Source organism: Bos taurus, chromosome 7, assembly GCF_002263795.3.
Source record: "Bos taurus isolate L1 Dominette 01449 registration number 42190680 breed Hereford chromosome 7, ARS-UCD2.0, whole genome shotgun sequence".
In the NCBI taxonomy this organism is placed as follows: Eukaryota; Metazoa; Chordata; class Mammalia; order Artiodactyla; family Bovidae; genus Bos; species Bos taurus.
In genome coordinates, this window is record NC_037334.1 from 4,418,915 (window position 1) to 4,445,793 (window position 26,879).

The 26,879-nt window shown below is 61.4% G+C and overlaps 2 protein-coding genes across 5 annotated transcripts in view; one reads left to right on the forward strand and one right to left on the reverse strand.

Moving 5' to 3' along the window:
• The first annotated feature begins 3,806 nt into the window (after nucleotides 1-3,806).
• On the forward strand, nucleotides 3,807-11,627 carry COMP (cartilage oligomeric matrix protein). Of its 2 annotated transcripts, NM_001166517.2 has the most exons (19): nucleotides 3,807-3,912; nucleotides 4,164-4,249; nucleotides 4,676-4,727; nucleotides 5,153-5,322; nucleotides 6,018-6,155; nucleotides 6,423-6,497; nucleotides 6,591-6,749; nucleotides 6,837-6,941; nucleotides 7,028-7,135; nucleotides 7,342-7,501; nucleotides 8,037-8,155; nucleotides 8,380-8,432; nucleotides 8,529-8,710; nucleotides 8,911-9,089; nucleotides 9,211-9,259; nucleotides 9,475-9,671; nucleotides 10,381-10,553; nucleotides 11,194-11,333; nucleotides 11,418-11,627. In NM_001166517.2, exons 1-19 carry the CDS (start codon nucleotides 3,834-3,836, stop codon nucleotides 11,462-11,464), a joined length of 2,271 nt encoding a protein of 756 aa, NP_001159989.2. In that variant the 5' UTR covers nucleotides 3,807-3,833; the 3' UTR covers nucleotides 11,465-11,627. The 2 variants fall into 2 exon arrangements, with proteins under 2 accessions (NP_001159989.2, XP_059743905.1); XM_059887922.1 differs by lacking the exons at nucleotides 3,807-3,912; nucleotides 4,164-4,249; nucleotides 4,676-4,727 and adding an exon at nucleotides 4,741-4,849 and having other exon boundaries at nucleotides 11,418-11,618.
• A 363-nt stretch (nucleotides 11,628-11,990) lies between these two features.
• The window catches only part of CRTC1 (CREB regulated transcription coactivator 1), an 85,150-nt gene continuing 70,261 nt past the window's right edge, over nucleotides 11,991-26,879 (reverse strand). For 2 of the 3 annotated variants that reach the window (XM_005208444.5, XM_005208443.5), the window contains 5 exons: nucleotides 26,285-26,596; nucleotides 24,184-24,288; nucleotides 19,916-20,002; nucleotides 19,185-19,365; nucleotides 15,144-17,346 (listed from right to left, as the gene is read on the reverse strand). In XM_005208444.5, coding sequence (XP_005208501.1) covers nucleotides 17,135-17,346; nucleotides 19,185-19,365; nucleotides 19,916-20,002; nucleotides 24,184-24,288; nucleotides 26,285-26,596 — 897 coding nt within the window. In that variant the 3' untranslated portion in view covers nucleotides 15,144-17,134. 3 annotated transcript variants of the gene reach the window in all.

The window sequence follows — 26,879 nt, forward strand, 5'->3', positions numbered from 1 at the left end:
AAATTCTGAAGATAATAGTGGTGTAAAACCATTCTCAGAAGTCAATGCCCATTGAATGCCGCATCGTTAAATTCCAGTTGGTTCCTAGTGAAGTCCTTTCTCCCCTGAGGCGACTCTGCAGTCCATTCTCTAAACTGGAGAAGTAAAAATCTACATTATTATTAAAAGTAAATCTACTTTTGAAGGTACCCTCCCCTACCCCATAAAAAAAAAAAGAAAGAAAGAAAAGAGGCACAGAGACGTTAAGCAACTTGTCTGAAGCTGCACAGCAGAGGTGGGATATGAAACTCAGGGTCCTGGTGCCAGAGACCGAGACTTCTTGGCAGTTTCCTGCTGCCTCCCATGATGGTCAGTTCCTGCCCCCTGAGGCTGTGAGGAGAGGGGACAAAAAGGGAAAACCCACAAAAGTGATGTGGCAAGGTTTTGAGCATTTGGCACTTGCTCAATAAAATTGTAGCCATTATATTTATTGTTATTTTCCTCTTTATTATATGTTTTGGAGAGCCTGAGATAAATGACGACACAGTCAGGGCAAATGGAGGATGGGAAAAGAGTCAGGGCTTGCCAGAGTTCACAGAGCAAGTCAGGGTGGGTCTGCCAGACTCCAGTGCTCAGATGGCACCCCTTCTGCCCCACCGCCCCGCTCCCCACTTCTTGGTCTTTCTGGAGAGTGGGGTGCAGCCGGGCCATCCAAGGCAGGCTGGGTCAGGCTCCTCAGCTGCAGATCCAGCAGTGGCTAAGTGGCCTCCCTCGCTGCTCTAATGAATTCCCCAGACCCTGAGCCTGTGGCTGGGCCCGCCCAGGGCAGGGCGGCTGCCTTCCCGACATACTTTCCCTCTGGATTCACGGGAGAGGCGGCTGGGCAAGCGGGGGGCGCCCACATGTCTCCTGGCCCAGCAGAACTCTGCCAGGGAGGGCTCCGAAGCCTCATCACACAGGCACCAGCCCCTCTGCTCGAGCCTGGCCAGGCTCCTGGAACCGCTGGGTCTAGCGTGGTGGGAAGGGGGGCTGGCTGGGGCGCCAGCCAAGGGCTCAGGCCAGGAGGTCCCGGGCAGCAGTCTTCACAGCTAATGAGGGGCCTGGGTTAGCATTTCTCATCTGCAGTCTGTGGCCGAGAGCAGAGAGGGGTGGTGTGAAGGCCTCAGGGGTCCTGCCTTCTCCAGGTCTAATCCTGGCTGTGTGAGCTTGAGCTGTCTCATTCCCTCTCTGAGGAAAATGTGAGTAAGAACAATCTGAGGTATAACTGACATCGTGTATAAGTTCCATATTGTATAATGAGGCTAACACTGGAGAAAGACACTGAGCTCATTCAGTCCTCTCAGCAGTGATCACTCCCACTTTCTAGGTGAGCCAACTGAGGCACAGAGAGGTCAAGCCACTTGCCTTAGGTCACACAGCGAGGCTATGCCCAGCTGACATTCGAACCCAGGCCGTGTGGCTCCTGAGTCTGTCATAAAGTACAGCGGGAGCAGGGGTTACTGTTATTAATAGTAACAACGGTACACAAATTATAAGAGACAATAACCATGTGCTACTCATAGTGGCAGGGTTCTCTGCGGGCCCAGGGGCCCCTGGGAAAGGAGGAACAGAACAAAACACAGACATCCCCAGTCCCCTGGAGAGGTCACTGTTTCTCTGCCAGAAATACTCTGTCAGGCATCCTAGGGGAATGTCACGCAGCCCCTAAGCCCTGCCCGAGAAGATCAGGGAGGGCTTCCTGAAGGAGGGGGCATCAGAGCCAGATCTTGGAGGAAGGAGAACGGTATTTGGGATGGTGGGGAACAGCAGGTACAAGGGCCGGAAGTTCACCCAGAGTGAGTGAGTGTGTAATGTGAGGCTGCCAAGGTGTGCGAGGGAGGAGGGGGCTGCTGCCTGGAAGTGGGATTTCAGAGCCAGTGGGATCCAGGGAGCAGGAACATTAAACCCGATTGGCCGGCTCCAGGCCTCTGTTGTCTAATCTGCAGACTGGGACAGCCTCAGGACTGCCATCTTCACCATTCCCTCTGCTGAGAATGCTCTTCTTCATAACTCCTCATGGCCCAGCCATGAACACGGCCATGCGTGCCCACGCTTCTAGCCCCGTGCCAAGCCTGTGGCAGGGGCCTGGCTTCCATGTGTCCTCATCCTAGCTGCATGAGGCACACGCAAGCCCAGAGGCCCTCCTGGAGCCGTGGTTTTCCCAAGAATCCCAGCACCAGCCGGGAGTGGCCCCCAGGTGTGCCGGATGCCAAGGGAAACAGGAGGTGAGCTCATGGTCCTGCCACAGGCATCAGGGCACAGGCTTCACTAGAAGTGCCCAGGTTGGGATTGACTCTTAAGCCTCCCCACCACTCCTCACTCACCCTCTGTGGTTCCCCATTGCCCTCAGGAGACAGCCCAAGCCCTGTACCACCTGGCACCAGTTCTCCTGAGCCCTAAGATTTCCCTACCCTGAGATCAATCTGTCCAGCAGACCAGACTCACTTTTGTCTCAGGGCCTTTGCACATACTGTTCCTCTAGCTAGAATGCCTTTCAGCCATCTCTTTATCTGGCTGTGGTCTCTTCACCTTCCTGGTCATAGCTCTGTGTTCCCCCCTCTTCTAAGAAACCTCCCTAGACTCCCCCTGATGCCCCAAGCTGGGTCAGGCACCTTCTTGGAGCTCCCACTGCTGCCTGTCCCTTGGGACGATTATGGTGGGCTCCCCACGAGGGAGGAGCCCAATCTGGTTTGTCCACTTCATGTCCCCAGCCTCATGGCACATAGCAGATGGTCAATGCGTTTGTGGAATGAATGAATGTGGCTGAAATATCCCCAACTTCAAGCTTCACATGTTTCTCTCTGCCAGAATTGTCACCTTTTTTATCCCCTGAACTGAGTCTTCCTTTCCTTTAGATTTCTTGCCACCTCCTCCAGGAAGTCCTCAGTGACTTCTCTGCAACCTCCCACTAGAACAGATCTGGCAATGACCCTATCTTGGCTTCATCCCTGCCCCTCACAGTGGCTTTCGGCTATTTGCTTCACCTCTCTGGACCTCAGTTTCCCTGCTTATAGAATAGAGGCTGCAAACACTGAAGGGTAGCAGTAGAGAGTGTTAATACCAGAAAACAGAGGTGTTTTGTAGCTTAAGAGCATGGCTGGGCTGGGAGGATTTTCCTGATTAGCAATAATTTCTATTTTTATTACAAGCTGTTCCCACAGAGCTGGACTGGAGCTCCGATGGTATGGGCAAAGTCTCGACAAACAGAAGCACAGGGCTCCCCTTCAGACCTCCTCCAGCCGGAGTCTCTTAATTTGCTAGCCCTCCTGCGGGGAGGGACACACACAGGCGGGTGCACAGACTGGGTGACTGAGTGGGCTCTGGCCTCTGGGCGACCAGGTTATCACCACTACCTACCCATCAACCAGAGAACGGCAAAGAGGAAAGACCAGAAAGGGGTTGGGGGAGGAGGTAACTCCTAACCTTAAGCCACTCTTGACTCAGTTTCCCCAAGTGTGAGCTGAGGGGAGCCGCTATGGGGCTCGCTTCGGTTCCAGCTATGGTGGAGGCTTGGCACGCAGCCGTCTCTCAAACAAGTGAATGAAAGGGCTGGAGGGCGGTCCTGACTGATTCCCCGCCCCACCAACCTCAGCCCAAGCCCCCGCTGACTCAGTTTCCTCGCCCGATCCGGGTTCAGCAGCGCTGGGCGGGGCCTTGAACGTGGAGGCCAGCGCCGTCTGTTTACCTTGTGGCTGGACGCTGGGCAGGGCCGCGGTGGGCCGTCCCCCTGGCCGGCCGCGCCGCCGGGATAAATAGGCCGCTCGGCCCTCGTGGGCGGCAGAGAGCGAGCCGCCGTCCAGCTCCCCGCCGCCGTCATGGTTCTCGCCGCCGCCCGCGTTCTCTTGCTCACGCTGGCTGCCCTCGGGGCATCAGGCCAGGGGCAGATGCCGCTGGGTAAGCCGCTCCTCCCCCACGCCGTGCCTCTGACCCCCAGAGGGACAGGACTCACGGGAGGCCTAGGGTCGCGCGCGGCTCCTTGATGTTCGGGGAAAGTTCACCGGGGCGTGCCGGGTGGAGACAGCAGAAAGTGGGGCAGAAGCTCAAGTAATTGGGTGGGCGTCAGGGATCCCTGCGGCGGCGGGGTGAGGAGTGGTGATGGGGGTCGCCGGTTCCCGACGCCCCACCAGCGCCCCCTGTCAGCGCAGGTGGGGACCTGGGCCCGCAGATGCTACGCGAACTCCAGGAGACCAACGCGGCCCTGCAGGACGTACGGGACCTACTGCGGCAGCAGGTGCCGGCCGGGGTTGGGGGGTTGGGGGTGCAGGGGAGAAGACAGAGACTTGGAAGAGGGGAAGTGGGTCTCGGAGGCAGGGGAGGGTGGGGGAGTGGGAAGGGACCGGAGAAGTTGGTCCTGATGGAGGTGAAGAGGGGCCGGGTTTATGGAAAGGAAGAGGGAGAGGAGGCGGGGCGGGGGGGGGGGTCCCAAGGATGAGGCGTTCTACGGGAGAGGGTACGGATCCTTGAGGGGAGAAGGAAATCCCAGAGAAGGAGGAGAAGGGGCTGGGAGAGTGCGGATCTGGGGGTAGGGAGTCCGTGGGGAGAGGGTCCACGACGGTGGTGCCATGGGGAAGGAGTCTGAGAGAGGGAGAGGGGAGACCGGCGAGGGAGGAGAATGATGGAGCCCCGCTGACCACACCCCATCTCCCTTGCACCAAAGGTCAAGGAGATTACGTTCCTGAAAAACACGGTGATGGAGTGTGACGCGTGCGGTGAGCGCAGCCGGGGCGACGGAGACGGGGTGGCCGGGGAGCGAGAAGAGATGGGGAGACAGAAACATATCCAGAGAGCAGAGGACAGACCGGGAGCAAAAGAGACAGAGAAGAAGACAGAGGTTGACAGAGATGGAGAGATTGGATGAAAGATGGAGAGAGAGGAACAGAAAGGAGACAGAGAGACTGTGGGAGGGGGAGACCCCCAAAAGAGCCAGAAACCTTGCGAGAGACGCTGGGAGGTGGAGTCGCGGAGGGAGAAGCGAAAAAAAACGGTCGGGCGCAGAGATCCAGAGTCTGCAGAGACCTGGAGAGCGGAGCACTCAGTACGGGGCGGGGTCGCAGAACAGCCAGGATGGGAGCTCTGTCTCGATAGGCTCCACCCCTGGGCGTGGCCTTAACCACTCGCGCCCCACTCCCTGCAGGGATGCAACCCGCGCGAACCCCCAAACTGACGGTACGGCCGCTAAGCCAGTGTTCGCCCGGCTTCTGCTTCCCCGGAGTGGCTTGTACCGAGACAGCCAACGGCGCGCGCTGCGGACCCTGCCCCGAAGGTTTCACAGGCAACGGCTCGCACTGCGCCGACGTCAACGAGGTGCGTCTGCCACCACCGCCCCGACGAACCCCCAACGCTTGCCCCACAACTCCCCACCGCCCCGCCCCGACGACCTCCTCGTCCGCTGGGGGTCCTCCGGGAGAGGACCCCCTCACCTCCGGGGGCGCACGTCCTGACGACCTCCCCACCGCCGGCGGACAGTCACCCCTACCACGCCCCTCTCCACCTAGGACGCCCACCCTGACGACCTCCTCCATAGCCAGTGACGTCAGCCCCGACGACTCCCCTACCGCCGGGAGTGGTCCCCCTCAACGACCCCACTCACCACCGCCCGGGGTCGCCGACCCCAGCGACCCTTCCACCACCGGGGCTCCCCCGCCCAGGCAACCTCCTCACCGACGGGCACGCACGCCCCGACGACCACTTCCCCGCTCCGCTGGAGACGCCCGCCCTCAAAATTTCTTCCCCCGTCCATGAGCATCCAGCCCACCGGGTCCCAGAAACAGCCCCACTCCAGGCAGGCCCTTCTCCTCGCCTGGTCTTGCCCTTTCCCACATCAAGGCAAAGCCGTGTGTGACCTCTGGGACAATAGCCTCTGCCCCACATGGCACCCCCTCCCTCCTATAGCTAGCTGATGGCCCTTGAACTTTACAAGTTCAATAAGCCCTAAGGCGCCTCTTTCTGGGAGGCCCAGCTCCTCATCCTCTGATCCTCCCCGGCCCTTCCTCCTCCAGTGCACTGCCCATCCTTGCTTCCCTCGCGTTCGCTGCATCAATACCAGTCCGGGCTTCCGCTGCGAGGCTTGCCCACCTGGGTTCAGCGGCCCCACCCATGAGGGCGTGGGGCTGGCCTTCGCCAAGGCCAACAAGCAGGTGAGGGCCATCGGGGGTTGGAGAGCCGGGAGGAGCATTTCGGGGTGGGCGGCATTTTGTTAAGTAAACTCCAGCCTTGCAGCCTGCTTGGCTCCAGGTGCAACAGATGGGGACAGGAGTCTGGGGAAGAAGAAGTTAAGGGTTTCCCATCAGGGATGGTCGGGACTAGAGGCAAGGTGCAGGGAAGAGGTAGGATTCAGAGGATTCTTGAATCGGGTCTGGGGGTATCTGCCTGGAGCGTTGACCAGTGCGCTCTCTCCCACTCAGGTTTGTACGGACATTAACGAGTGTGAGACCGGGCAGCATAACTGCGTCCCCAACTCTGTATGCGTCAATACCGTGGTAAGGCCTGGGAGGAGAAGGAAGGATTGAGAGATGGAGGGTGGGGCGGAGGTGTCAGGCGGCGGGGGCTGACCTCCTGTGGCCTGGGCTCAGGGCTCCTTCCAGTGTGGCCCTTGCCAGCCCGGCTTCGTGGGCGACCAGGCATCAGGCTGCCGTCGGCGGCCACAGCGCTTCTGCCCTGACGGCACGCCCAGCCCGTGCCACGAGAAGGCCGACTGCGTCCTAGAGCGTGATGGGTCGCGATCTTGCGTGGTGAGTGCGAGCGGGCCAGGAGTGGAATGGGATGAGGGTGCGGGTGTAGGGCCACGCTAGAGCACCCACTTACTACCCCACCCGCAGTGCGCCGTCGGCTGGGCTGGCAATGGGCTCATCTGCGGCCGCGACACAGACTTAGACGGCTTTCCGGACGAGAAGCTACGCTGCTCTGAGCGCCAGTGCAGAAAGGTAGGGGGGGTGCGGAGGGCGTGGCCTGGTAGAGGGTGGGCGGGCCTACTGGCCACGCCCCTAATGCCCGCAGCGCCCACCCCTAGGACAACTGCGTGACGGTGCCCAACTCAGGGCAGGAGGATGTGGACCAGGACGGCATCGGAGACGCCTGCGACCCGGACGCCGACGGGGACGGCGTCCTCAATGAGAAGGTGGGGCAAAAGTGGGGCCTGGGCGAGACCGGGTGGGGGGCGTGTCTCCGGGTGACTGGTGTGGCCTCAGAGGCTGATCTCGGGGTCCCAAAGGACTAGGGGGGAGGGTTCCATGCAGAGGAGGCGGGGCCTCGGAGCTGGACAGTCTGGGGAGTGACTTTTGACTCTCTAGGACTGCCTATCCCCTAACCGGCCCTCACCTCTAGGACAACTGCCCGCTCGTGCGGAACCCAGACCAGCGAAATACGGATGGCGACAAGTGGGGCGATGCGTGCGACAACTGTCGGTCCCAGAAGAACGACGACCAGAAGGACACAGATAAGGACGGCCGAGGCGACGCCTGCGACGACGACATAGACGGCGACCGTAAGTTCTGGGCAGGGGAGGAGAGGAGAGGAAAGGGCGGGCACCAAGGGGTGGGGTTTGGCTGGAGGCGGGGCTCAGCCTCTTCTGGAAGCCGGGGAGCGGGTGAGCTTGCCTAGGGCGCCATGGACCGCTGATCCTGCTCCGTGGGCAGAAATGCAAGCTGGGATGCCGAGGGAAAGAGGGAAGACCTTCTGGAGGAGGGAAAGGGGGACCGTGCGTTAGATGCTGCAGGGGAAAGAGGACAGAGCCGTGAGCATGGGGGACAGGGCCCCATGGAGGAGGTACCATTTTTACAGCCAGGAGAGACTCAAGGTGGTGCACATACTGAGCCAGTCCCTGCACCGCTCCATTTAGTCTCTAGGAGGCTGGGCACTGGGCACGAATACTTGGTTTAACTTTGTAGTTATTGGGAGCCAGCCAAAGGTGGAGTGGGGACTCTGTCCCAGACTAATCCCAGGTCTGCACCTGCTCTGCTGAAGTCAGCCTAACCCCGGCCCCATCTGGGGATCCGGTTCTGTTCCCCTGCTTCTCACAGGGATCCGCAATCCGGTGGACAACTGCCCCAAGGTGCCCAACTCAGATCAGAAAGACACTGATGGTGATGGTGTAGGAGATGCCTGTGACAACTGTCCTCAGAAGAGCAACGCAGACCAGGTGAGTGTAGGCCAGACTCCAGCTGGGGCAGACCCCCAGGTGAGTCCCAGACTGGTTAACAAGACTCCAGCCCAGTCTGAACAACTTGGGGTCGGGGCGGGGGTGGGGGTTGTTGCTTGGGCACAGGAGGATCTTGGCTCTGGAACTGGGGGTGGGAAAGAGGCTTCTGAATTCTTCTGCCATGATTATGAACGTCTGTATCCTCCCCCTCCTCTGGCCCCCAGAGGGATGTGGACCACGACTTCGTGGGAGATGCTTGTGACAGCGACCAAGACCAGTAAGCAGGCCATCTGGGGCTGAGGTGGGGACCCAGGGTGGGCAGCACCTGACCCGGCTTTCTGGGGTCTCATTGTCCCTGTTCCACCCACTCTAGGGATGGGGATGGGCACCAGGACTCGAAGGACAACTGCCCTACAGTGCCCAACAGTGCCCAGCAGGACTCAGACCACGATGGCCAGGGTGACGCCTGCGACGACGATGACGACAATGATGGGGTCCCCGACAGTAGGGACAACTGCCGTCTAGTGCCCAACCCGGGCCAGGAAGACATGGACCGTAAGGCTGGACGCAGGTCCCGTGTGGGGGATGGGGCCAGGGTGAGGTTAGGGGTGGGCACGGTGGGGGCAGTGGCATTTGTGAGCCGAGCTGGAGGCGTGGCCTGGGCAGGGCCAGTAGCTTGTATGGGCATGGCCAGGCCTGGGGCGGGGCCTGGAGCTCATTCTATCATTGCGGGGGGGCCTCCCACCTCCTCTCAGGCGACGGCGTGGGTGACGCGTGCCAGGGCGACTTTGATGCGGACAAGGTGGTAGACAAGATCGATGTGTGTCCGGAGAACGCTGAGGTCACACTCACCGACTTCCGGGCCTTCCAGACGGTCGTGCTGGACCCTGAGGGCGACGCACAGATAGACCCTAACTGGGTGGTGCTCAACCAGGTGGGGGCGGGGACGAGGCGGGAAGTAGGGGGAGCCCAGGACCACCACAGCGGGTCCTAAACTGGGGGCAGGGAGCCCAGTCCTTCTGGCCTGACGCCCTTCTTCCTTTGAACCTCACCAGGGTATGGAGATCGTACAGACGATGAACAGCGACCCAGGCCTGGCTGTGGGTGAGACGCGGGGGTGGCCAAGCCATGCAGGGAGCTGCTCGGGGGGTGGGGCGGGAGGAGAGGCGGGACAGGGGCGGGCCTGGACTCGGGAAAGGCGGAGCCAGGTTAGGTGGGCTGGACTCTGGGCTTGGGCATTCTGTACTCCGAAGGGGCAAGGTTCAGGGACGGATCCGGATCCCGGTAGGACAGAGGCTAGCGTGCCTTCCTCTCCCCAGGTTACACGGCCTTCAATGGCGTGGATTTCGAAGGCACGTTCCACGTGAACACTGCCACGGATGACGACTACGCTGGTTTCATCTTTGGCTACCAGGACAGCTCCAGCTTCTATGTGGTCATGTGGAAGCAGATGGAGCAGACGTACTGGCAGGCGAACCCCTTCCGTGCGGTGGCAGAGCCCGGCATCCAGCTCAAGGTGCCAGGCCCTTCCTGAGCGCTTGGTTTCAGTGCCTTCTCTGAGGCCCCCTACCCTTCCACAGACCCACAAGTCTTGCAGTCCCCGGCATTATCCTACGGACCTCAAAGGCTTTCTACCGAAATCCTCCCAGTTCCTCCCACAGGCCCTCAAACATTCCCCCAGGATCCCCTGGTCTTCCTGTGGGCACCCAAACCCCCTCACAGAGCCCCAAGCTTTCTCTCAGGTTCTAAATCCTCCTGCAGACCCCCTAGAATAGATGCGCTCAGGCATGTCCGACTCTTTGCAACCCCATGGACTGTAGCCTGCCAGGCTCCTCTGTCATAGGATTCTCCAGGCAAGAATACTGGAGTGGGGTGCCATGCCCTCCTCCAGGGGATCTTCCAGACCCAGGGATGGAACCCCCATCTCTTGCATCTCCTCCATTGCAGGCGGGTTCTTTACTACTAGCGCCACCCGGACCCCAGTATTTCACTGAAACCCTGAAATTCCCTAAGTCCTCTAGACTCTAGTTTATCCTACCGACCACTGCTGCCCCCTATAACCTACCTGTAAACCTCCATGTGGCCAAGGCTTCCTTGAGGGTCTCCCATCCAGGCATACCAGGGGCCCCCACCACTCCTCTGTGACTCAAAGCTCCTTGCCCGTCTGGGGGCCTTGGTGGCCTGTATGGTCCCTGACCCCACTCCCCTCTTCCTGGATGTGGTAGGCCGTGAAGTCCTCCACAGGCCCTGGGGAGCAGCTTCGGAACGCACTGTGGCACACAGGGGACACAGCGTCACAGGTGCGGCTGCTGTGGAAGGATCCCCGGAACGTGGGCTGGAAGGACAAGACATCCTACCGCTGGTTCCTGCAGCACCGGCCCCAAGTGGGCTATATTAGGTGGGAACCCACCCTCCGCCAAGGGGCCCAGAGTCCCTGCTCATTCCTGGCTCTTGTGGGAGAGGGTTGCTTCGGGGGGCCTTGGTCCCCTAGCCTGTAAAATAGGAATAATACAGGCAGAAATAACTGTTTGGCCCTGGGGCATGATACCCCTCCGAGGACATGGGGAGGGTTCAGGTCCGGCAGATGAGCTGTTCATTGGGCGGGGCCAGAGGGGAGGCGGGGCCAGAGGGGAGGCGGGGCCAGAGGGGAGGCGGGACAGGGGCGGGCCTGGACTCGGGAAGGGCGGGGCCAGGTTGGGCGGCCTGGACCCAGGGCTGGGGGTTCTGAACTCCGCACATACATAGCAGAAGGTGGGGTCTCACCCACTCCCCGTTTCCCAATCCCCACTCTGCGCTGCCAGGAAGTCTAGGCGCTATGTTTAGCATCTACTGTATGCGCGCCCTGCACATCCGTCGTCACACAGGGGAACTGAGGCTCACATCAGGAGCCCCCTCTGCCCTGAGTGTGGCCCAGGCAGGGAGACACACAGTTCCCTCTCCTAGAGAAGAGAAGCTAGTTCACTGGGCAGGGTGCTGACACTCTGAGAGGGGAGGGCTTGGCCTAGGGCCCCGAGTCACGGTCCCCTCCTCCCCTGCAGAGTGCGATTCTACGAGGGCCCAGAGCTGGTGGCAGACAGCAACGTGATCCTGGATACGACCATGCGGGGCGGTCGTCTGGGGGTCTTCTGCTTCTCCCAGGAGAACATCATCTGGGCCAACCTGCGCTACCGCTGCAACGGTAAGAGGACCCTCATCAGGGAAGGCGGGGAGTCTGCACCCCCCACCCTCACCCGCCTCTCACCTGCTCACCCTCTCTCCACAGACACCATCCCCGAGGACTACGAGGCCCAGAGGCTGCTGCAGGCCTAGGGATGGGGTTGGGGACCTGCCACTAGGTGACAGCCACCCGCACAACTGCCCTCAGCGTGGGAAGTCATCAGCACCAGGCCCCAGGAGGCAGTCGGCCTGGCGGGGAATGAGAGGGGCTCAGGGAAGACAAAATAAAGTGTGTCTGTGTGGCGGAGGGGCTGGCTGTGGTCTCTGCTTCGGGAAGATGGTAGGGTCAAGTCTCTGAGGGGAGGCTGGCCCAGAGACCCCAAACTTAGGCAGTGGGGGTGGGGACTGCCACTGGCTCCCTGCTGACTGGCTGGGGCCCTAGCAGCCTGACTAGGAGTGTCGGGCCTCGGTTTGCAGGCCCCAGGCCTGCTGCTTCGTCCCCTCCGCGCCCCTGGAGCATCTGGCCTGGGATCCTGCGGTGTGTGTGTGAGGGGCTCAGGCCTGGGTGCCCGTGTTCATGGGTGCGTGGTCTCTGGGCAACTTCCACCTGGTGCGCCTGCAAAACCCACATCTCATCCTTGAGGCGGGAGAAGAGGGGAGGAAAAAAAGGGAGGAGGCAGAGACGAAAACAGTGAATTTTTATTACGTTTCATTACAAAGGATGCAAAGGTACAAAGACGATAGTGCCCACGCCAGAAAGGACGGGCAGGGGCTGGCCGAGTGCGCCCTGAGCGCCCGCCCCCGCCCACTGTGGGCACCCACGCGTGCAGCCCACGGGACAGCCACAGCACAATGTGCATGCTGGGGAGGGCAGAGCCAGCCTGGACAAAGGGACACAGGTGGGACGGGGCCGGGCCTGGAGGGTTTGCATATATCAGTGGTACTGCCCAGCTCCTGGAAGGGGAAGGGCAGTTTCCTATGGAGGGCATGGCAGGGTCAGTGGACCTCAGCTGCCAAAGCCCTCCCTCCCGAAGTCTGGTGGCAAGTGCCACAGCTGTGTCCCCTTGTCCCCAGTTGGCAGGAGGTCAGAAATGACAGGCTGGGCATCGACTGCCCCCAGATTCCACAACCCTGTGAGAGGAGGGCAACCCACGTGTCTGGCTCCTGGGGACAGGGTGCTGGGTGCTGGTCAGTTGGGCAGAAGGTAGGGAGAGCTGCCTGGAATCAGCTCCTGACATCTAGCCCCTGCCTCCTTCCCTGCCTGGGACGAGCCTGGGACCCGGATACCATGGACCTGAGCTCCTAATGACAAGAGGGAACTGAGGCCTTGGTCACAAGAGTCTTGCCCGCCCCTGGGTGCCTTCAGAGGTACCCCAGTCAGTGCCCAGGCCTGGGAGTGCAGGTCACCCCACCTCTGCTGGGGAGAATTCGTCTGTGGCCAGGCGCCTGTGGCACACCCATGGTTACGAGAGGTGCCTGAGCCCCACCAGCCAGGACCCCCAAAAGCTGAAGGAAACCACAAAGAGCTGGCTCAGGCCAAACTGACGAAGGAACGTCCCAGGGACCCCGTCATACACCGTGAGACTCCCCCAGGGGTGGGGGCCCAGGGCCCACAGAGAATGGAACAGGGCAGAAACAAACCAGGCTGCTGACTCACCCCAGGCAGGCCTCCCAGAGCAGGAGGCACCCAGTCCCCCCGTAGCTCTTAAGGTCGTGTGGCCGGGGTGCAGGCTCAGGCGGCCACAGACCCCTCACCTGAAGCATCATGCCCAAGAGCACCAGGTACGCTTGACCTGGCACCTCTGTGCCCCAACCCCACGCCAAGGGTACCCCGGGGCCTCTGACCACAGCTCCCTCAGAACCCAGGGAGGGTGGGGGGTGGTTGCTCCCGTTTTGTCACAACTAGGGTGGGGGCAAGGGAGGTGGAGGGTCTTTCAACCATACCAGGCCTCACCACCCCTAGCCCGCACCCTGGGGTGGGGACACCTTCTTTGGACATGCAGGAAACTCAGAAGCTGGAGTGGGGGCAGGAGGTTGGCAGCATGTCTGGTTATGAACTAGCTCAGGGTTGGCCCAGGCGTGGAGATCTGGGGAGAAGTGTAGCATCCCAGGAGAACTCAGCCCCCGGGAGGTCTCTGGGTCCACAGAAGCCCCTCAAGGAGCAGTGATCGAAGGGACTCTACAGGCCCCGGCCTCAGGAGCCCTGCCAGCCCCGCCACGGGCCTCACACCATCCCCCATCTCCCGTGAGCAGGCCGCAGCCAGCTCGCACCCAGCACGCAGCCCCTACAGTGGACAGCTACCCTGGCAGGATGGACAGACGACACAGGACCTCTCACCCTCCATGCAAGGGTCTCACCAGCATCTGATGGACAGACAGATGGACAGCCACTCTCGCCCACCCGCATGTGACACAGGGGCCTCATGACGGCCCCACGTGGCCAGCCATGCTCCTCAGAGGTGGGCCGCCCGAAGCAATCAGGCCCAACACACCTAGGATGTCCTAACTCTGCTGGCTCAGCCCTCAAAATCCACAAGTAGGTAACAGTACACAAAAGCCAGCCAAGCACCCAAAGCCGGGCTCCCAGCCCCTGTGCACACCCGCTAGGCAGGCAGGTGGCCCTAAGGCCAGTGGAGAGGCTGGAGGTTAGCACAGAGGTGGCATTCCACACCCACCTGCCCCTGCCTTCCGGCCTTGCAGGCCTGGTCCCAGGGAGCTCTGTGGACCGCGGTTGGGGTGGGGGCTGGACCCAATGCAATCAGGGTCCCTTCTGCTGTGCACCTGTCCCCAGCAGGGAGCCTGGCCAAGCTTCTGGGTACTACTGGCTGTGGGTCCCCAAATTTTGCTGAAGAACAGACCTGCCTCCTAAGCTTTCCATTGAGGGGGTCTCAGGGCCCTCTACCCCAAGGGGCTGGCCCTCACCCTTCTTGCCCAGGATAGTGCTGGGGGGAGCAAGGTGAGCCGGGAAAGTGGAGGGGGCGCTGCAGTCTACCCCAGCAGTGCTGCTGTCTCCCCTCTGGTAACGGCACATGTCCTCACGGGTACCTGTGACGGGGTGTGACCCCCAAAGAGACCCGCCTTCTCCTCCCCCAAGTCCACCCTGGGCACTGCAGGGGGTGAAGCTGAAGAGCGGAGGGTGGGGCAGGGATACAAACTCTCCTCTCTGGAGAACACAGAAAGAGGCTGACCCCAGGTCTCATCCTCATGGGGGGACATGCTCCCCACCCTGGGGGCTCAGAGGACAGGGGGCAAACCGAGGCATGGCGTGTGCTCCCGAGGGACGGATGAGGGGAGCTTAGCCGCAGCGAGTGAGGGCGCGGTGGTGGATCTATGTACATGACGCAGGGGCCCCGGCTCACCCCTCACGGCGCAGCTTGCCTGGAATCACAGTATTTTCACATCACGAGTCAAAGGGCTGATTCCCCTAAGCTGTCCTGTTCCTAAAAGTCTTGGCAATTCAAGAATACTTAGTAGAGAAGTGATATATAAGAAAAAACCCAAATCCCCTGTTGTAGACCCCCCGGCAAAGGCCTGCCCAGGGCTAGGAGGGGGCAGCGAATCCTTTGAGGATGCCTGGCCGCTGGTTTCTGGCTGGGTCCCCTCCCCAGGAAAGCTCTGCACCCACGCCCCTCATGGGCCGAGGCTGCCGTGTTAATACAAAGTCACCTGTGCTCCTGGCCAAGGGATGCGAGAAACGGGCCACGGGGCTGGACACCCCTCCTTCCCTGCCCACCTGCACCAAGAACCCAGTGCTGGGCAGATGGGAAGTGTGGGCTGACGGGGTTCCCTCATGGGGTCCCCAGTGCCTTGTTTGAAAGTTGCATCCAGGAAAGTTGTTTGTAATTTTATTAAGGCCATTTTTTTTAAAAGTTCTACACACAAGTCTAATGGTAATCAAACCCTTCTATGTACATGTAGTTCTTCTTAAAAAAAAAACAAAAAACAGTCCCCATTCTTTGCCCCCAGCCCCTGCCACGCAAAGAGGACAGGTCCCTGACCTGGATGGACTGGCACTGTGTCCCCCAGCCAGACAACAGCGGTGGAGGCCAAGTGGCAAAGGACAGGGGGCTCCCCGTGGGTGTGGCCACCTGGCCACTTGGCTATGTGCTAACAGCCCAGCTGGGGAACAAGAGAGGGACGGTCACTAGGATCTGGCTCCCACAGACACGAGGCGGCGCTCCGGAGACCCTGATGGAGGTGGAAACGCACCAGGCAGGAGGGGCCAGCCCGGCTGGCAGGCAGAGAAACAAGTAAGAACTCAAGATGCGGTGTTGGAGGGAACCAAACAGAGGCTCCGGTTCCAGGGCAAAGCAGAATTCGAAGCCTGCCCTGCTGCCCGCTCGCAGGGCCTGGAGGGCTGATGGCCGGCCTCTGGCGCACCAGTGAGCCCGACAGATGGTCACCTGGGCCTCCTGAGGCACTTTGAGAAGCACCTGGAAACCAGCCTCTGAAACACACACTGCTCTTTGCCTCCAAAGCCAACCCTGCCGGGAGCGGCCACCAAAGAGATGGTGGGAGAGGATGAATGTTGGCTGGTTCTCGGGGCGGGCTTGCTGAGGACAGGCTCATCACTGGGGCGCCTCAGAGCAGAGGGGCCGCAGCTGCCGCCAGCCATGGGGTCTGGGATGGACCCGCCCTGAGGACTGGCTGGCACCTTCAGGAGACCCTTAATGCAAGCCGGGGCTCCTTCCCGGAAGTCGGTTATGGGACTGGAGGCGAGGCACTTCCGGCCGCTGCCGCCAGCTTTCACCGGGGTGTCCGCCCAGTCCAGCCTAACCTCACGTCCTTCTGGTTTGGGATAACGGAGCAAAACTAAAAAGACAGGAGATGCAGCTCAGACCTGGGCAGGCAGCAGGCTGCTTCCAGTTAGCTCACAAGTATTACAAGATTGGATTTCTAGAGTTAAAAAAAAAAAACATGCTCTCAGGCAAGTGTTGGCTTGAAGGAGTCAGTTACTCATCCACAACCAAAATGTAAATACAAACCAAAAGAAACAAACGAAAAGAAACACAACAAAAAATGCCCTGGCCACCCCCTCCCCACCCCATTCATTAAATAATAGTAACAGTGACCACAGTACAAAGAAAGATGGAAACAAGTTGCACCCCGCCCCCAGAAATATCTGCCTCCACATGAGTCCCCGACAGGCTGGGGTGGGGGTTTCACAGCACAGGTGGCCGCAAAGGGGCCTGGCCGGAGGGTGGGGGATGGGCAGGCGAGGCAGGGACCCTGGAGGAGACTCAGCTGCTTCCCATGCTGTTCACATGTTCGCATCCCACCTCCATGTGATGGATGCTAGCGTTCTGTGTGTGCACAGAAATATAAAAGACAGCAGTCCAAATAGTGTTTATTTCGCTTCACGTCCGCCCCCCTCTCTCTGGCACTTTCTCCCTTTGGAAGGGTGGGGCTGGCTCGCTACCTATCCAAGGGCTGGGGGTGCGGGCAGGTAGGGGGCCCAGGGACAAAGGAAGGCAGTGAGAGCTGGACAACAGTCGCAAGATGTACCTCAGCCCACCACCGTTGCAGAGCATGGTGCCCACCGAGGCTGGGAGCCCTGCCCAGCATGCTTTCCGCATCTTACAGGGGATGAGAGAGCAGGGAGGGTCCGCGGGGGCGACGACGCGCGGCCTCACGCGGGAGGTGAACGACCGGGGCGGGGTGGGCAGGGGGCGCTTGGCGGCATTGCAAGCTCAGAATCACAAGCTTGGCCGTTTGCGAGGGACGGAGCGCCGCTGTCCCCAGGCTCGGGGTGATGCCATCGGGACCACTGGCCGGCGGGGTGACAGAGCCGGGGGCTGGGCGGCCATGTGCCACGCGACCCGCTCACAGACGGTCCATCCGGAAGGTGTCCTCGGTGGCCGGGTCGGCCAGGACCATATCTGGGTCATTGAGCATGTGCAGTCCATCCAGGGTCAGGGGGTCAATCTTGAGTTCGTCCAGGGGGAACTGGTTGTCAGAGTCGAAGCTGACATCACCAACCCCGGCCAGTGTGCTGGTCAGTTCTTTAGAGAGGCTGGGAGGGGACTCTCCTGTCACTGGGGTGGGGGGTACACACAAAAGTCTCAGCTTTGCCCTGGCCCCTGGCACCCCCACTCTGTACCTCCACAGCCCCAGTCGACGCTCAGGCCACACCAGGAAGCTCGCCTGAGTGGTCTGTGCTGCAAAGGACACCTGCAGTGTCTGGGGACATTTTCAGTTGTCACTCCTGGAGGGAATGCTACTGGTGTCGGGGTACAGGCTGGGGATGCGGCGACGCTGCTCAGCACCCCACAGTACACAGCGTGGTGCCAGCCCACATGTCGGGGTGCCAAGGCCAGGACGCCCGGGATGAGGTTTGTGACACAAACTTCAGCGTGACCTGAAGGGAGCAGGGGGCCTCTCCGACTCTGCCAGGCAGTCTGCTCTGTGTGCATCGGGGACTTGGCTGTGGGCAGGAGGGAAGCCCAGGTTTCTCCGCAGAGACCCAGGTTCAAACCTGGGGTCCTGTGAGATCATGGACTTCCGTTTCCCACTCTGGCAAATGAACACGTAAGTTCTGGTCTTTCTGGGCTACTGGACAATCAGAGGCCTGATCCTCTCATACAACCTCCAAGGCCAAGGCTTCTGCACTCAAGAGTATCTCCTGCAGACCCTGGGTCCAGGCAGGTGGCCCTGGGTCTAGTCCAGGCTGTGGGGGGCTCTGGAGAGAGAACCCTCCCATCCTAGAGATGCCAGAGGGACTGCAGAAAGGGTCTCATCCTCAACCCCAAGTCAGCCCTGGCTTATGAGGAAACTGCTTCTTCTTTGATAATACCAAGAACCTTTAGGGGCATGACAAAGGGTGGGGAGAGGACTGGAAGGTCTGAGCATGGCTGGGTGGAGACGTGTGTGTGTGCGCACACGTGCCCAGGCACTGTGTGTGTGTGTGCATGTGCACATGAGTGTGCCCGGGCAGTGTGTGTGTGTGTGCACGTGCTCCTGAGTGTGCAAGGGCACTGTGTGTGTGCGTGCATGCATGTGTGTGTGCGCGCGTACACGCATGTGTGCCCAGGCACTATGTGTGTGTGTGCACGCGTGTGTGTGCCCAGGCACTGTGTATACGTGCGTATGGGTGTGTGCCCGGGCAGTGTGTGTGTGTGCACGTGCACACGAGTGTGCCCAGGCACTGTGTGTGTGTGCACGTGCGCATGAGTGTGCAAGGGCACTGTGTGTGCGTGTGTGCGTGTGCCCGGGCAGTGTGTGTGTGTGTGTGTGTGCACGTGCACATGAGTGTGCCCGGGCAGTGTGTGTGTGCACGCACTCATGAGTGTGCAAAGGCACTGTGTGTGTGAGTGCGTGCGTGTGTGTGCCCAGGCACTGTGTGTGTGTGCACGTGTGCGTGTGCCCAGGCACTGTGTGTATGTGTGCGTGCGTGCCCAGGAACTGTGTGCATGTGTGCGTGTGTGTGCGCGTGCCCGGGCACTTGTGTGTTTGCATGCGTGTGCCCAAGCAGTGTGTGTGTGTGCGCACGCGTGTGTGCGTGTGCCCGGGCACTGTGCTTAGGCTGCTTGGGGATGCCCAACACAGTATGTGTGAGCTCTTATGTGTCTGTTGGCTGCACAGGACAAATCCCACTGGGCATGTTCAGCTACTGGGGCGCGCGCGCTGGGCAAGGGGTGAAGGGCGAGGTGAGTGAGTGGCTCCGTCCCGTCCCTACTCTGCACCCGGGACACTGGACTGAGTCCAGACTCAGCATGTGCACCCCGGCCTGCACCCCGTAAGCTCCGCAGGGAGTCAAGGTGGGGCTCTGGCCTCCACGGGTCTGCACTGAGGCAGGGCTCCATCCCCCTCTAGGCTCCCATGGGGACACTGACGTCAGGACCCGCCCCGAAGACGCCCTGATGGGGGGCCTCACCTGTGAGGATGATATTGGGGATGCTGCTGTGGCTGGGGTAGCCAAGCTGCTGCGTGTCCGGCAGGCTCCCATGGCTGCCCGTCAGGCCCATCATGGCCGCCTGGGAGTAGTTGAGCGTCGAACCTGGGCTGTACAGGCTGCTGGAGCTGATGGCGTTCTCCATCATGTTGAACTGCTCCAGCTGGAGAGGAAGCACGGGGGTGTGAGCCAGCTCCCCCAACGCTGGCCGGCCTGCCTGTGGCCGCCCGGCCCTCCCGCCCCACGGGACGCCCAGCACACTCATGCTCGGGGCTGCCAAGCACAAGTCGCCCTGCCTTCGGGTCTCCCCGTCTCTGAACCTGCCTGGGCTGGCCAGCACACGGCCCTTCCGAGCGTGTGGAGATGGATGGATGGATGGTTGGTGAAATGAGTGAACAGCTCTGAGTAGCAGTCCACCCTTCCCATGCACACACCCCCTCCACCCCGGGGTCCACGCAAAGCCAGTGCAACCTCCCGGCAAACCCACGTGCACGGCCCACACCAGGGCACTGCTGTCACAGCCACGGCCCGTCCCCACCAGCGTCCACCGCCTGCCCTTCCTCCCCCTGTGGTGGCCTCGTTCTTCGTAAAGGGTGCAGACGCAGGGGGACCAGGCCAAGCCACCCCCTCCAGGGCCGGGGCTGCCGCAGCCCGGGGAGCGGGCCGAGGAGTGGGCGGGGTCTGGCGAGCGTCTGCGGTGGGCGCCCGCTCACCTGGTGGGACAAAGCATTGGCCTGCCTGGCCGCCATCTGCTGCTCATAGAATGAGTCCCCAAACACGCCGCCCAGGCTGGAAGAGTGCTGCAGACAAAAGAGAGGCCCGCTGTCGTCAGGGCTGCCCGAGCCAGGCAGGGGGGAGGCCGTCGGGGGGCGCTGTGCCCGAGCCAGGCAGCGGGGGAGGCCGCCGGGGGTGGTGTGCACGAGCCAGGCAGGGGGTGAGGCCGTCGGGGGTGCTGTGCCCAAGCCAGGCAGGGGGTGAGGCTGTCGGGGGCGGTGGGAAGGTGTGCCCACAGGCGGGCTGCACCCAGACCCTTCCCCCAGGACTTCACCGCTGGCCTGGGCTGGGAGAAAGGGGAGGCCTTTGGAACTTCCTGGATGATGCTCGGAATGTGAGAAGCTGACCCCGTCCATCTCAGGGCTCCTGGGAAAGCCCATGCCCCCTGCGATGGAGGGGTGCACGCCTAACCTCAGGACGATTGCTCCTTTCCACCACCTGATCCTGGGGGGCCTTTGCACCCCAACTTCCCTAAAAGTGCCATCCCATCTCCTCTCTGTGAGCCCATTTTCATCAGATGGAAGCCAAGGGGCCACAGGGTCCAGGAACCCCATGTGACAGCCCAGAGGAAAGTGTGTGATTGGGGCAGGGCGGGAGGGTCTCTGGGTGTCTAGGATGCGATAAGTACCTTGTCAGACATGGGAGACACGGGACAGGAGGCAGGCCACACACGCGGGCAGGAAGGCTTCACAGAATAGGACGAGACAGGCACACAGAAGGCCCTGCCCCCTGGCCCCCACGGCTGAGAGGCCAGAAAGCCCCACTCCTGTTTGCCCAACGCCAGCTAGGGCAGAGGGATGGGGCTGCTGGGAAAGGAGCAGGGGGCTGGGGGTCCTCAGAAGCAGTGGAGATGCCAAAGAAGGAGCAGGGAGCTCCTGCCCACTCCTGAGATGCTGCCAGCGAGGTGGCAGGAGAGTCTGGGGGGACGCAGAGGGGAGCAGAGGCAGAGCTGTGTGCGTGGCCAGCTCACAGCACAGGCCAACAGACCTGGGAAAGCAAGTCCCCAGCCCAGCGCACATCCAGGTCAGTCTTCACAGACCACAGACCCTGGACCTCCTCCCTTGGAGCGCCCTGTTCTAGAAAGGTCCCCATGTTCTCCGACAACTGCCAAAGCTTGACTCTCAGGCCTCCACTGCAAAGAAGAGTTGGTCACAAAACCAGCAGCCACTCTGAGTGTCTAGTGGGCTGACCACAGAAAAGGGACAGCCAGCCAGGTGGAAGGCGGGGCGGCTCCTGGGGACGGACAGGCCACTAAACACCACAGAAGAGTTAAAAGCGCTAACGGAGCAAGAAGGGAGAAAAGCTAACGTGGCAAAAGGCCACCTCTGCCCTAAAAATCGCCAGCTGCAGGTTTGGAAAAGGGGGTGGCGAGGCTGCTGGAGGCGGCAGGTGACCACCTCGGCTGAGGCCGGGGGCATGTCTCTCCGGGGCACCTGACCCTGCGCCCATGGCCTTGGCCCCAGAGAGCCCCAGCGCACACACAGGAGACCCCAGCTTCCCGTGTAAAGCTGCCACAAGGGTCTGCCAGAAAGGTCTGCGCAGAAGGAAGCAGGGAGGGAATGGAACGGGCCCAATCCCAGCTGCCTCAGGTTCTGGCAGCAGCTAGACAGATCCATGCGAGGGCAGGCGTGGCAAACCGGCTGCCTCGTGCCTCCAGGGGAGATGCTGGCTGGGCCGGGAAGGTAGGGGCTGACCCGGGCCCAGGGGGCTGATGAACGCATCCTCTGAGATCCAGCTTCAGTGGGAAGCCCCGTCTGCCTTCTGCCATGGTTTGCCCCCAAGCAGAGCCCTCCCAGGGCCATCTTCACATCTGAAAGGGCAGCCTTCTTCCCCGCCGGCGCACAATGGATGGACAGACAGACAGACACAGACACGGGTTTGATGAGACAGCAACATGCTCTCTGCTCAGGATGGACCGCTCTGGTCCAGGCGAACCTCTCCCAAGAGAGATCCACTCCACTGTAACCTTCCTCTGCCACCTCACGCATGAGAAGGGCCGTTACTCAAGAGACCAGCCCAGGCAGGCTGCCCGCTGTGGCTTCTTCTGCCTGGAGCAGTGTCTCCCATTCCCACAGCCCTCCAGCTCACGTGACGAGACCAGACACAAGTGCACAGAGCCCACAGGATGGCTGGGGAGCGCGCAGACACCAGGCTGGCCCTCCGCACGCCCTGAGCTCACTGCGCCTTTCCTGTCTTCTGCAGAGCCGGGGGAGAGTCCCAGCCCCTGGTTGCCATGGTTGGTGGAGCGAAAGGCCCTCTTGTGTCAGTGAGCCTCAAGAACAGCCTCCGGTCCCCCCGAGGGGAAGGCCACTGTCCTGACATGCAGGGCCTGGCTCGGGGCACGCTGAGAGCCTGGCAGACGGGGAGAGCGGGGCATGCCCCCCACGGCCCTGCCTGAAAGAACAACTCCTGCTCTGCCCAGGAAGGAAAGCCCTGGCTGAGGGTGAGACGTCCTTGGGCGCTGCAGTGACTCCTGAAGTCTCTTGACTTGGTGACATTTTGGGGATGGGGTGGCAGGGTCCTGGGGAGGCTTCACTGCTATGGCAAGAAGCTTTGGGCTCAGACGTCAGCTTTTCGGGAACCCCCTCTCTGATGGAAGGTTCTGAACAGAATGCAGCCAAAGGGGGAGCAGCACCAAGGGGGATTCTGAGGAACCTGCAAAGGTGTGTGTGCATGTGTGAGACTGGGGACCTATGCTGTGCGTGTGTCAGGGAAGCTGTGTGTGTGTGTGCACGTGTGTCACAGATCGGGAACCTGTGTGTCAGGGAACCTGTGTGTGCGTGTGGTCAGGGACCTGTGTTGTGTGTGTATGTCAGGGAACCTGTGTGTGCGTGTGGTCAGGGAACCTGTGTTGTGTGTGTGTGTCAGGGAACCTGTGTGTGCGTGTGGTCAGGAACCTGTGTGTGTGTCAAGGATCAGGGTCCTCTGTGTCTGTGCATGTGTGAGACTGGGGATCTGTGCTCTGCATATGTCAGGGAACCTGTGATGTGCAGGGACTGGGGACCTGTGTTGTCTGTGTGTGTCAGGGAACTTGTGCTTTGTGTGTGTCAGGGATCAGGAACCTGTGTGTGTGTGTGTCAAGGAACCTGTGTGTGTGCATGTGTGCGTCAGGGATTGGGAATCTGTGCTGTGTGTGTGTCAGGGAACCTCTGTGTGCGCATGTGTGTGTGTCAGGGATCAGGAACCTGTGTGTATGTGTGTGTGTGTGTCAGGGAACCTCTGTGTGTGCGTCAGGGATCGGGAACGTGTGTGTGTGTGTGTGTGTGTGTGTGTGAGGAAACCTCTGTGTGTACGCGTGTATGCGTCAGGGATCGGGAACCTGAGTGTGTCAGGGAACCTCTGTGTGTGCACGTGTGTGTGTCAGGGATCGGGAACCTGTGTGTGTGTGTGTGTGTGTGAGGGAACCTCTGTGTGTGCGTCAGGGATCGGGAACGTGTGTGTGTGTGTGTGTGTGTGTGTGTGTGAGGGAACCTCTGTGTGTGCGTCAGGGATCGGGAACGTGTGTGTGTGTGTGTGTGTGTGTGTGTGTGTGTGTGTGTCAGGGGCCAGGGTCCTCTGCGCTGCCTCGTATGAAGGGAAACCTGAATCTGACGGACACGCTCCAGCCCTGCCTGCTGTCGAGGGTGAGCCTCGGGCTCTTCATCCATGCGAAGAGGACGAGGACCTTGGACAGGCCGCCAGGCCACTCAGAGAAGCTTCCCAGGCTGGAGGCCTGGAGGTGAGAGACACACCTTCACGAGGGGTGGAGGGCGCTGAGGAGCAGAGCCCCCGCACAGGCTGGCTGTCACTCAGCTGTTCCCCAAAGCGCGGGGAGCACCCCCCCACCTGCAGAAGCCTGGAAGCACGAGGTCTCGGGGAAGACATGGGCAGGGACAGAGCACAGGCTGCTGGAAGCCTGCTCTGAGCCGCACCCTGGGGTGAAGCTGGCACCGACACCACTGACGTGAATGGGGAGCCTGCCACCCTGAGCAGGGGCTCAGCACAGACTCCAGAGGTGCTGTGGGAAAGTGACGGCTCCAGGGGGAGGGTGCCTGCTCCTTGGCCACCACGTAGGGTGGCTGCGCCTCACCAGTCCCCACCCCGATGGAGTGAACAAGATGGCGTGGGGTGAGACAGGAGGCACAGATGCTGTACAGGTGCACAGGGGCCACGCTGGGGGCGCCAGCCAGGCTGGAGTTGGGGGGAGGATGGGGGCGGCGTCCCTTACTTGCGGGGAGCTCCCGGGGGAGAAGCCTTGATTGGAGACGGGCGAGGTGGGAGACTGGTTGGCTGGGGAGCCGGCGCTAGTGCGGTACTGCTGCAGAGCCGGTGCCTGCGATGACAGACAGGTCAGGACGCTCGCAGGGCCCCGGGCCTGGCCGCTCCCAGCCCAGCCACCTGGCGAGGTCCCCACCCCTCAGGTAAGCAGAATACCCGGGCATCTGTAGGAGGGCACCTGAGCCTTGGGCCATAAAGGGGCCCGGCCTCCAAACCCAAGTCTGGGAGGGGTAGGAGCACATGGTCAGAGTCCAGAACCCAGCCTCGCAGAGTTGCCCTGGGGGGCTACGGAAGGGCAGAGGGGTCGGCCTCTACTCAGCGGGTTTAGAGCACTCACACGAAGGCACACCAGTACCCACACACACATACACACAGCCATGCACACACCAACACACACGCTCAGGCAGGGAAGGCCTCGAGCGATGGCAGGATTGGGTGCAGAGCAGGGGTCCTGGTGCCCGGGGGTCACCATCACCAATGTTGCTTGGGACCAGCCCTCTGGGTTATGCACAGACTTCTAAAGGGCAGTCACCTCTTCACTTGAATGACAAAGGGTCTTGGCGTCTCACCAGAACGCTGGGGGCCAAGACCCGCTAGGCCAGGACCTGAATCTAGTCCCTGCTCTGGTCCTGCCCAGGGCAGCCCTGCCGCGTGTCTCTCAGCAAGCTGCTTGACCTCTCTGACCTGCCGTTTAATGAGACCCAGCTGGCCGGCGCAGGGCCCCCTAAGAACTACGTCTCCTTCGTTTCTTCTGTGGCCTAGAAGTCTGGAATGGGGGTTGAGCCCCATAGGGCAGGAGGTTCCGGTAGCAAGGCTTGAGTGTCCGAGACATAGCATGGTCGCTTGGCAGTGACTAGCTCAGGTCTTCTCGGGGCTGGGAAGATGAAAATGACCAGAGGGACATTCTCCTCGCTTGAGCGGGTGTGCAGAAGCTCACACAGGCTGCCCCTGGAGGCCGAGCCCTGAGACCGCCAGCTCCCGTGGGGGTGGTGGGTGCATTACCCCACCACGGGGCCCTGATCCGAGAGCTTGGCTCGGACACCCCGTGCCTCCACTGTCCCTCCAGCTCCAGCGCTAGGCTCTGCCACTGCAGAGTGTCATGGGACTGGGTGCCCCGGGTGGCTCCACTGTCAGAGCCTCCCCTGGAACTGCTGTGTCTCTGCCAAAGGCAAGGTTTGGGTGCAGTCCCATCCCGGGGACCCCTGAGGTCTGCCCTCTGAGGGATCAGAGCGGCTTGGACATGTGAGCCGCCCCCTGTTCGGGGACCTGCCGGCCCTGTCCGGCCCAGGAGGGCTTGTTCTTTACAGAACACACGGTGTTCTGATGACACGTACCCTGGGGCTGGTGGCCATGGGCCAAGTGAGCAGGGAGGGCTGGCTGGGCCCCCAGCATGCGTCTGTTTCTCTGAATATGGCCAAAGGTAGCTGTGACCACTCCCTTCCCACCAGGGCAACCTGGATAAAAGTCTGGACAGGAAGGTTTGCAGGTGCCATCAAACCGCCCCCAAAGCTAGCATTTGTTACCGAGCCTGGTCCCAGGCAAGAGGGTCCCACGGGCTGAGCTGCAGGCCCTGGGCCCAGAGCACTATGCGCTAAGAACCGCAGAACTGGTTTCACCCCTTCTGTTCCTCCTAGGTCATCTCCATCACTCTGGCTCCTGGAAGTCCATTCCCTAGCTCCTGCGAGCTGGGTGCTCCCCACCTCTGAGGAAGCCTTGGGTGGGAAGGGCTGAGGGGGGGATCCAGGCCCATGGGAGAGGGACACAGGTGGCCCATGCTGCGTGAAGTCTGGGGCACCTGACCCTGCTCATGAATCAGTTTCCCCATCTCTGTGGGGAGGACAAACTTGGCTTGAGGACTTCAGGCAGGATTCCTCACTGAGCCCCTGGCTGCAGACAGCGTTTGCCTCTGCTCCGACCCCTGGCCAAGCTGGCCTCAAAGCAGAGCCTCGAGGTGGCTGCAGATAAAGCCAGGAGCCCTGATGCTCCCCCCAGCCCCCAGGTTCCTCCTGCACAAGCCCCCCTGCCCCAAGCCAGGCCCCTTCCCGCCTTACCGAGGCAATGTCGATCCCCATCGGTGGCTGGCCCGCGTTCTCTGGGGGGGACTGGGGGAGAGAGGACGGTACTGTGACCGCGAGCGGGGGCAGCTGGGGCCCCCGTGTCAGGTTGGCACTTGGCATCAGGGAGCCGCCCTGGGGGAGGCCGACAGGCACCTGCGGGGGCTGCGGGGGCGGCTGCTGCTGGGAGGCCGGCGGCGGGGGCGGCGGGGGCTGAGGCTGGGGCGGCGGCGGCTGCTGAGAGCCCGCCTGGGTGAAGAAGGCGTAGGGCAGCTGCTGCTCCAGAGTCAGGGCGTCCATGGCCACGGCCTGGAGGGAGAGGAGGGCGTCAGGCAGGAGGCACGCTCAGAGGTGGGGGCCCCCACGGCCTGGTGTGCGTGGCAGCGAAATGATGGACAGACCAGAGGGTGTCCCGACCCTGGACTGGGACAGCAAAGGCTGAGCGGGAAGGCCTCCCCCAGGGCCCACAGAGGACGGGGCTGCAGCTCGGTGGGCCTGCCCCCAGCGAGGTTTTCTCCCCGCATGCCAATAGGGGGCACCAGTTTCCATATCTGCAGACTTAGAATCCTCTCCTCCTCTGCCCCTTTGAGCT

Excerpts from the sequence above, each read along its gene's own strand:
- COMP (NM_001166517.2), top strand. The coding sequence starts at position 3,834 with ATGGTTCTCGCCGCCGCCCGCGTTCTCTTGCTCACGCTGGCTGCCCTC. Across the intron at positions 6,498-6,590 it reads CTGTATGCGTCAATACCGTG|GGCTCCTTCCAGTGTGGCCC; the intron begins GTAAGGCCTGGG and ends GCCTGGGCTCAG. Across the intron at positions 9,090-9,210 it reads ACTGGGTGGTGCTCAACCAG|GGTATGGAGATCGTACAGAC; the intron begins GTGGGGGCGGGG and ends GAACCTCACCAG.